Source organism: Micropterus dolomieu, linkage group LG17 (assembly GCF_021292245.1).
Source record: "Micropterus dolomieu isolate WLL.071019.BEF.003 ecotype Adirondacks linkage group LG17, ASM2129224v1, whole genome shotgun sequence".
Classification (NCBI taxonomy): Eukaryota; Metazoa; Chordata; class Actinopteri; order Centrarchiformes; family Centrarchidae; genus Micropterus; species Micropterus dolomieu.
The window spans coordinates 18,643,242-18,653,075 of record NC_060166.1 but is presented as its reverse complement, the minus strand read 5'-3'; the positions used below and the strand labels follow the sequence as shown (position 1 = coordinate 18,653,075).

Here is a 9,834-nt window from a genome sequence, read left to right as displayed (position 1 = left end):
TCCCCCGGCAGTCTAGGCCTATAGCAGCATAGCTAAGGGATGGTTCAGGACTCACCTGAGCCAGCCCTAACTATAAGCTTTATCAAAGAGGAAAGTCTTAAGCCTACTCTTAAATGTGGAGATGGTGTCTGCCTCCTGAACCCATCTTCATCTTCACATCCAACTCAACAAAGCAAATAAGAGTATTTCCCATATTGCCTCTTTAAGGAGTTTTAATGTTGTAAAAATAATCGTTATAACACTGTCTGACAGTATCAGCTTGTCATGACTGACACACTGGAGTCAGTAAGAGTTTTCAATCATACAGAAAGTACTGTAGATGCCAAACAGTGTATATGTTTGTCTGGCACAGAAATTAAGAATCAATTACCTGATTTTCATGGGTTTTCACTTAAGCTGAAGTCTGACATTTCTGTATGATCTCAAATCAGTTGTGACCAAGGACCTAACTTTGTGTTGAAATGTGGTGGGGACATAGGCACTCAGACTAGGGGTGTGAAGAGACACTTACAATATGCAATATTAGTTTCAGGAAAATGAGAAGAAAACATCCTCGGACAGTGTTTTAAAGATATCCTCAATGCAGAGATAGATGAGCGGGGTGTCTGGGGGAGGTCAGGAAATTTTGATCATTAAACACTTCATTTCCTGCATTCTGGTGAAATGCACCAATATATGGTGGAAATGTTTTTATTTGTGTAAAAGGAAACACAAAATTCAGGCAGCATGTGACATTTCAAAATATATAAATATAACAGAATAGAAAGCAGTACAGCTCTCAGGCATTCTGTGCTGCTTTCAGATCTGTTTCTCCTGTAGATCAACTTTTCTCATGTAATATCATCCTTGCTGGGTCAGCACACAGGCAGGCATGATTTAGTCTTCCCTCCTCTTTTGTCATGTTCACAGGGAGAGAACAGAAAACTTGGCCAAAAAGGAACTGTGTCAAGAAGTTGTTAAAGTGACTGATTGCTGCTTTCATGTTTTTGTGTCATTTTATAATCAGCAGCTTGTTTTTTTAGCTTAAGTTACTTTTTTTGGACAATGCACATTTGTTTCTTCTATATTTTAATTGCATGGCATGTTTTCTTAATGTGCAAATAAAGCTTTCTAAAGGCATTTTCATTTGTTATTTAACTGCAAGCTATATGTCATGTAGTTTTTTAACAAATTATGCTTCAAAAAAGTGGTGGGGACACACATGATTGGACACAAATGACGCCTAAGATTGTGATGTTTTTTACTTTATTTAAATAGACTCTTGTTCAGGAGCTTTTGACCATATGATGTGGTTTTCCTCTTCAGGTCGAGTGTGCTCAGTTGTCACTGCACTGTAGATGTTAAAATGCATTTATTCTGAGCACTTTTGACATTTTGTCGTTTGAAATTTGAAAGTCTACAGTTACATCACATACTGATGAACACTGTGCGATACGGTCAAACCTCCAGAACAAACAACCCAGTAATGTGAATAACTCCAATATCCAAGAAATATATTGAAAAGAGTTCTGACAAAAAGTGCGAAAAACTTCACTTTTGAAGTTTTGGATGACCTTGTATGTTTGTATATCTCCTTTTACTCACACATCTCTCGTGTTTTTCGGGACAGATCTACCCAGACGAAGGGCACTTCCTGTCAAGACGCAGCCGGATTCAGCTGACTCACTCCCTAATTGGTTATTTTAGAGAATGTCTGCTTGACGCATCATCATTACTTGACCAACAACAACGGGACGACGAGTGAGAGGAAATGTGGTTATTACTGGGCCGAGTGTGTGTTTAGGAGTGTATGAGCCCCTGGTAGACTGAGTGTGTGTGTGTGTGTGTGTGTATGTGTGTGTGTGCGTGTGTTTTATACCTGTAGCACAACGTTTGATGGACAAAACAAGCTTCTTCTCAACATATCAGACTAGTTTCTTCGTTCATCACTTCAGTAGAATAAAGCTCCCACAGTCAGCTCTGTTGTTAAGTTTCATGATAGGTAGCAGTCTAATGGAGGTCTACCTGAAATATTGCCTCTCTCTTCCTGACAGAACAGGGAAAAGTACTTCATTTTTGCAAGATTTTTAAATTCTATAAAATGTGGTGGAGGTTTGGAGAAGGAGGTGATAACATGAGTCTCTCTGTGATGCCATAGGTAAACATGACAGGCTTCAAGCGGCACAGTCTCCACAAACTGTTGTGAAATTAGCACAAATTCTTATATACTTTGAGGATTACATCCCTCAGCAACATTTTTATGTGCTATTGTATATTAAGTAACTAGAAACTAAAGTTACGAGATCAATGTAGTGAAGTGAAAAGCACAATATTTCCCTCTGAGATGTAGTGGAGTAAAAGTATAATGCAGTATAAAATGTAAATACTCAAGTAAAGTACAAGTACCTAAATGCTTTTCACTACTAATTTCACAAAATTTTGTGAGACCAGGCCACCTTTGCTAATTATCTTGTGCTGTCACCTGTCACCTTCAGTTCTTCCTGTCAGTATGTTTTTTCCCCCTCCTGTATTACGTAAATAAATTTTTTTTTAGAGGCCCATTATATTGATTATGTATCAAGCTCTTTCTCTAAACATTTCTTTTTTGATTCAAATTGCACCAATCTGGTCATTGGGACATTAAACTATTTGAAAACATGACAAAGCCTGACATCAGGGTTGTTTTCGTGGCATATTGCTTCTCTTGTATTCTCTTTACTATGGTTTTTCATTGCCTAATGCCAATATTTCTCAAGACTTTACCTGGAAGTGATTAAGGTGCACAGGGAAGCATAGTATAACTGGTATAACCAACCAAAAAGCAGACATGTCTGGCTCATTGTAAGACGGCCTCTACAGGCCCTTTATCATGTCGTGTTGTATATTTATGTGGGGCGGCTTGACTGTTTTCCAAGTATGGTTACAGATCTGTTAAGTTATCTAGCTCTTAAATAGACAGCAATAGTGCTCAACATACAGTGTGTACAGTACTTTACGTTTTTATTACACTCTGTCTCCTTGTCAGTATTTATTTATTTATGTATTTATTTATAAAAGTAGATATTTATCATTTCACACCAACTTTTTTGACAAATAATTAAAATGAACTTTTTTTCAGTCGGTCATAATGGTCACTCTCTGTCTGCAGTAGCTTAATGAGACAGTTGATGACCTTACTACTCTTACTCTGGTCTTTATGGATACATCCTTTTCCTTAGAACAAAAAGTTTCAGTTTTTTACACATTTATTTACTGTATAACTTTGTCACTTGGAGTTTGCCTTTAATTTCCACTGTAATGTTGTCATCTCTTGTGCAAATGTCATGTTGTGTTTTGATAGTTTCCAGGCCATTTCATTTTTTTATGTTTTCTACTGGTTGCCAAAATGGTTTTAAACCACTTAAAGTTCTTTCAAAATATTATTTTTGCTTCATAAAACTTGATTTTAAACGTGTCTAGCTGCTGTTAAATATTTCAGGTACAATTTCTCTTCACTTTGCAGCCGAGTTTGTACTCAAACTTTTTTTTTCCTCTGCTGCACCAAACAGTTTGAAAGTACTCCAAGGTTGTAGTGTTATCCATAAAGCATTGTAATAAAAGGCATCGTAAGTGTTTTGGCGCATGAGAGCGTTCCTCGCTGTGATTACGGGCGTGAGAGTGACTCTGACAGCACAAGTGCCATAAATCACAGTGTTGCACGTCCTTAGTGCTGTTTTCCCCTTGACCTTAGAGGTGCTCAGTGTCTGGAGTTTAATTTACAAACTGCTGTTAAGACATACAAGTAAAAACATAAAAACAGTAGTGACGGCTGAAATATGTGATATGTTGTGATAATCCCCCTAACGCATGGCTATTGGTTCCCATGCCAACGTGCTTGGCAGCCTTGGAGACAGCTGTGGTAATTCCTTTAAAGATGACACATGGGGCGCTCTGCTGGTGATGCAGTATGCTGAACTGTCTCAATCTCTGTGCTTTGGAACATTGACGCCACGTTTTGAGTCCAGTTTAAAGAGTATGTGAAGTCAGTTATTGTTTCTTTTGGGGTTTGTACAGTGAGTTTAACTTGACTTTGTTTTTCTTTGGGTGGACATTGTGGGTGAGGGATGAATAAAGAAAAGCTTATTGTATTTTATGGCTGTTTTAATATTAAAGAACAACGAATGAGCTGTTTGTGAGTCTTCCTTTAATCCTGGAGAACTACGACGTGACTTTTCCTTCATGTCTTGCAGTGATGGATGAAGTACTTTAGGAAGAAGATAATTTACTTGAGTAAAAGTAGAAATACCACAGCCCAAGAATATTCACATTACAAGTAAAAGTCCTGAATTCAAAATGTTACTTAAGTAAAAGTACATTAGTATTATCACCAAAATGTATAGCGAAAGAATTGCTCCTTTCACAGTGTTATGTTAATATTATGTTATTCTGTTTTTATCATTGACAAATTCATGTAAGAGCACTTTAATGTTGGAGCTCATCAATGTGGAGCCAATTTTAGACACTTATGTACTGATAGTACTGTATACTACTGGGTAGATTTTTACATCTTTCCACTACACAAACCTCCAATTTGTGTACTAAGACATAATGTTCAGCAGTTGTGGAAGAAGTATTCAGATCCTTTAGTTAAGTCAAAGTACAAGTACCACATTGTAAAACTACTTCATTACAACTAAAGTGGATTTTGTGTTTGGGTCAAATTGGACAGATTTACAAGTTCTCTCTCTGAAAAATGTAGTTAATTTAATCTGATTGTTACAGTTATGTATTTTTTATCCACACATCAATCTATACTGTTCCCAGTCAAAATTGAGGAATTAGAAATGAATGGGTGAGACTACAATTAGTGTCTAAAAGTAGTGTAAAAAGAGTGTAGGCACATGCCCATTCATCAGATGGACACACTTCCTTTCTCAGACCCCCACATGTGTTTGTGCTCTGGACCCAGGGGCTGGGGGCATCGGGCTTCTGCTCATGACTGGGGCAGGTGGCATGTCCATGTGCCTGTACTCAAATATAGTCAAAATAATCCGTACATTAAACATTTCTTAATTCAAAAACCAGTTGTATGAGCTCGGGTCAATGAGGCCTGCAGGCCATAAATAGCAGAAGTTCAGAACTCGTAATGTTTACAAGAACTTCTGTTGATAAAAAGCAAAACATTAAGTGATAATATATGTATTATTATAGCTTTAATCTATGGTAATGCATCATATATGTCTAAGATCATCATGTTTGTAGTGTCACTGTTCTGTGAGAACCACGTATCTCTAAAAAGTCAACTTTTCATGAGCTCAGAGAACCAGCCCTTTTCTTAACCTGTAAAGGAATGATTAATCCTTCAGTCTGACCTCATACTGAGGAAGGTATGGCAGCGTGAAATCCTGTTAGCAGGCTGAAAATCTCACCATCATGTTCTTCGTCCATTCATACTGAGAACAAAATCTAACAGAAAAATCTGCCATAACAGGGACATTCATGAAACAGGCGGGTGAAAAAAACATTTATCTTTCTTTCTGACCTTCATGACCCTTTTAAATCCCCTGTCCACACAGCCTAGACTCTGCTCAAATTGAGCCTTAATTACATCAAAGCAATTACAGAGCCAATGTGAAGACTTCATCCGCTGAGAAAGGGAGGAAAAACTCCAGCAGCAACTTCAGAAACTATGAATTAAGACCTGAATTGGAGAATTAATCAGTCTCTGGTTCTCCACAGAACATCTAGTCTTTTGTAGTTTCTACTGTAGAAGAAAAATCCGCCTTAGTTTAAAAGAAATCTTGGCTTTCTTAGCTCATTCACAGCAACTGGCACAACAAATAGGTCTAACAATATAACTATATTTAGGATGTTATATACAGTCAAAAGCATACACATTTCATCACTTACCCAGGGTTGTCCACGTAGCGTAGGCCATGTAGTGCATGTATAAGTGTGTATGTGAAAACATTAGGCATGTTGTCTACCTCAGTGCCAAGCTAGTGGCCTGAGATTTCTCTGGACAAGTGGCTTTAAAGTCTGCAGTAATATGCTAATAGGTGAGTTTCCTCTCAGAGGAACACCACACTGCCATCTTGTGTCGGAACACCCACAACTCACCCAGGTGCTTTACAAACAGTGCTAAACTAAATATCTTTGGATTGTCTATTGAACAAGAAATGAAAATTTACCTCTACTTAATTTTGAAGCATAGTACTCTTGAGAAAAGTAGGTGTAAATAGCTTTATTTAAAAGGAAATAAGGCAGTCTCTCTTATTGGAGAGTCATATTTTAATAAACCAAACACCATGGGAGTGAGCTTGAACAAATTGCTGCTCGGCAGTTACATTAGTGTTTATTAAAAGGTCTACATATCAGTCGTTAAACTGCACATTAACACAGAGGAGACTTAAAATCATTTCTTTATGGGATTAAAAAAAAACTGTTGCAATCTGAGAGAACTTTAATACTCCTCCCCATCTTCATTTTCTTCATACGAGTCAACGCCAACCTCTTCGTAATCTTTCTCCAGGGCGGCCATGTCCTCTCTGGCCTCAGAGAACTCGCCCTCCTCCATCCCCTCTCCGACGTACCAGTGGACGAAGGCCCTCTTGGCGTACATCAGGTCAAACTTATGGTCAAGTCGAGCCCAGGCCTCTGCGATGGCGGTGGTGTTGCTCTGCATGCACACGGCCCTTTGCACCTTGGCCAGGTCTCCTCCAGGAACCACAGTGGGAGGCTGGTAGTTGATTCCCACCTTGAAGCCGGTGGGACACCAGTCCACAAACTGGATGCTGCGCTTGGTTTTCATATTGCTGATAGCCACGTTGACGTCTTTGGACACCACATCACCACGGTACAGGAGGCAGCAGGCCATGTACTTGCCGTGACGCGGGTCACATTTCACCATCTGATTGGCTGGCTCGAAACAGGAGTTGGTGATGTCAGCCACAGTGAGCTGCTCATGGTAAGCCTTCTCTGCGGAGATTACTGAGGCGTGGGTGGCAAGAGGGAAGTGGATACGAGGGTAGGGCACCAAGTTGGTCTGGAACTCAGTCAGGTCCACGTTCAAGGCGCCATCAAAGCGCAAAGAGGCGGTGATGGAGGAGACGATCTGGCTGATGAGGCGATTCAGGTTGGTGTAAGACGGGCGCTCAATGTCCAGGTTCCTGCGGCAGATGTCATAGATGGCCTCGTTGTCCACCATGAAGGCACAATCGGAGTGCTCCAGGGTGGTGTGGGTAGTCAAGATGGCATTGTAGGGCTCCACCACGGCTGTAGACACCTGAGGAGCTGGGTAGATGGCAAACTCCAGCTTGGACTTCTTGCCAAAGTCTACTGAGAGTCGCTCCATCAGCAGAGAGGTGAAGCCAGAGCCGGTTCCTCCTCCAAAGGAGTGGAAGACCAGGAAACCTTGTAGTCCAAAGCAATTGTCAGACTGAACAAGAAAGGTAAAATTTACTGTTAAAGAAAGGTGTAAGATTGCTAATGAGAGTTTATAAAAGGTTAACTCACTCAAAGATTACACTGCTATTTTGTTCTATTAGTTAAAATTGTGGTTTCCAGTCATCTCACGATAGCAACAAATCACCACATACTCTGAAATCAACAGCTGACAAGGTTCTTTGCACTCAGACAGCATGACTAATGACATCTTCTGGATGTTATTAAACTGCTAAAAGCCTGGCCTTTCATTATTAACGACTTCAAGAAAGAAAAAGTGTTTTTGCCCCAAGCAGCCAAACCCTTCGGCTATTCTTCTTACCACTCTGCGGATCTTCTCGAGGACAGAGTCAATGTGCTCGTTTCCGACGGTGTGGTGACCACGGGCGTAGTTGTTGGCAGCATCCTCCTTTCCTGAGATCAGCCACTCGGGGTGGAAAAGCTGGCTGTATGTGCCTGTACGAACCTCATCTGGAAGAGAGAGAGAGGGGAGATAATTTGTTAGCATACTGTATGATGGGAATAGTTTTTTTTTAATATTTTCTTTTCTTAGTTTTTCCTCTACATGGTCTGATGTTCATGTTAAACATGTCAAAAGCTTCAAAAAATGAGGTACAAGTATTAATCCCTCTGTGACAAAACTCAGATTTCCCAATGTTCTTAATACTGTGGTTTTAACAGTTTTTTCTAACTGCTTTCCATATATAGTAATTTGCTTCAGGCACAGAATGCCATCCATGCCCACAAAGTGAACGCACAGCCCCATCCTCCTGGCAACCTGTGGCGAGTTCAATCTCAAACCGGTTTGTAACGTTTTCTGATTGAACGACATGTTTCCTTGAAATGGTATGAACGTTGCGCAAGGGCCTTCGAGGAATGTTTTCTGCCGTTTGGTGGGAGTGTCCGAGGTGTTAACCAATCAAGAGCGAAAATTTGTAAACACAGCAGTTTTAAATAGGAAGGAAAATGCAGTTACACATACACAGTGGGGTGTTATGGGTAGGGGTGTGCCAAAAAAACAATACTGCAATCTATCGTTATACATTTTTCCATGATACTGTATTGATATTTCAGCACATCATATCGATACATAAAATAAATAAAAAATAGCACTTTATGTCATGTACATATTATACTTAGGTGGTACACAGCAATTTGTAGTTGCAGTAAAAACATCAGTAACTTAAGTGAATGTGCATTTTTATGTGCTTTTTATGAAGAAATGTTTTTATAATAATTTTTAATAGTTTTTTTCATTCATTAATATATAGACTGAAAAATGTGTGCTGTTTTCTAACAGTTTGGATTTGCAGCAAATAAATATAGAACTTTTTCACGGGTATTTTGTATTCATAGTTAGACAGATTTTGTGATGTTTCGTTTTAGGATTGTTTAGCGATATATCGATTATCGCATTGCTGTATCGTGATATTTTCATTATTGTGAGCCATGTATCGTGTATTGTATCGCAAGGTACCCCGCGACCTTTAGTTAAAGGCACCACTGTTTCTGATGAACTAAATGTTTTGCTTCATTTTGTCGGCGCTGAACTCTGGTAAACACAGACATTGGCCAATCAGGGGACAGTGGGGTTTCAGTTGGAGGCGGAGATTAAAGAGACAGGAGTATCTACAGCTCGTTTTAAACAGAGGCTGAAATGAGGGCCTACATAAAGTGCTAGTATAAGACAGAAAATGATTGAAAAACATTGAATCATGCAAGGCTACCATAAAGGAGTCACAGAACTACTAAAGCCTGAAAATGCAGTATAATAGGTCCCCTTTAAATCTTTATTGCAAAAAGAGAAATACATGGGACATAAAACACTATGCAGTATGATTTGTGCAAAATCACATATTGCTTTTGCAAACGTGTACTTTGTAACATGGTTACAATGGTTAGTTTACTGTCCATGTAGAGTGAACTGTACTGGTTTTATTAGATCTTAGTGCTGCATTTGATACCATTGACCATCTGGTCCTATTGCAGAGACTGGAGCATTTCATTGGCATTAAAGGAACCGCTCTAAGCTGGTTTAAGTCCTATTTATCAGATCGATTTCGGTTTATACATGTTAACGATGAGTCCTCCATGCACGTCAAAGTCAGTCATGGAGTTCCTCAAGGATCTCGGACCAATCCTCTTCACTTTATATATGCTTCCTTTAGGCAATATTATCAGGAAATATTCCATAAACTTTCATTGTTATGCAGATGATACTCAGTTATATCTATCGATCAAGCCAGATGAAACTCATCAGTTAGCTAAACTTCAAATGTGCCTTCAGGATGTTAAAACCTGGATGACCTGTAATTTTCTAATGTTAAACTCAGATAAAACTGAAGTTATTGTTCTGGGGCCCAAGCACCTCCGTGATGCATTATCTAAAGATATAGTTTCCCTTGATGGCATCGCCCTGGCCTCCAGCACCAC

The 9,834-nt window shown here is 39.3% G+C and overlaps 2 protein-coding genes across 2 annotated transcripts in view; one reads left to right on the top strand and one right to left on the bottom strand.

Annotated features, from left to right (window-relative positions):
• The window catches only part of mmp28 (matrix metallopeptidase 28), a 42,920-nt gene that overhangs the window by 25,284 nt on the left and 7,802 nt on the right, over positions 1 to 9,834 (top strand). The window lies entirely within an intron of this gene.
• Positions 6,397 to 7,909, bottom strand: LOC123985983 (tubulin alpha-8 chain-like). Its single transcript, XM_046074014.1, has 2 exons — positions 7,724 to 7,909; positions 6,397 to 7,396 (listed from the first exon to the last, which is right to left on the bottom strand). Exons 1-2 carry the CDS (start codon positions 7,907 to 7,909, stop codon positions 6,422 to 6,424), a joined length of 1,161 nt encoding a protein of 386 aa, XP_045929970.1. The 3' UTR covers positions 6,397 to 6,421.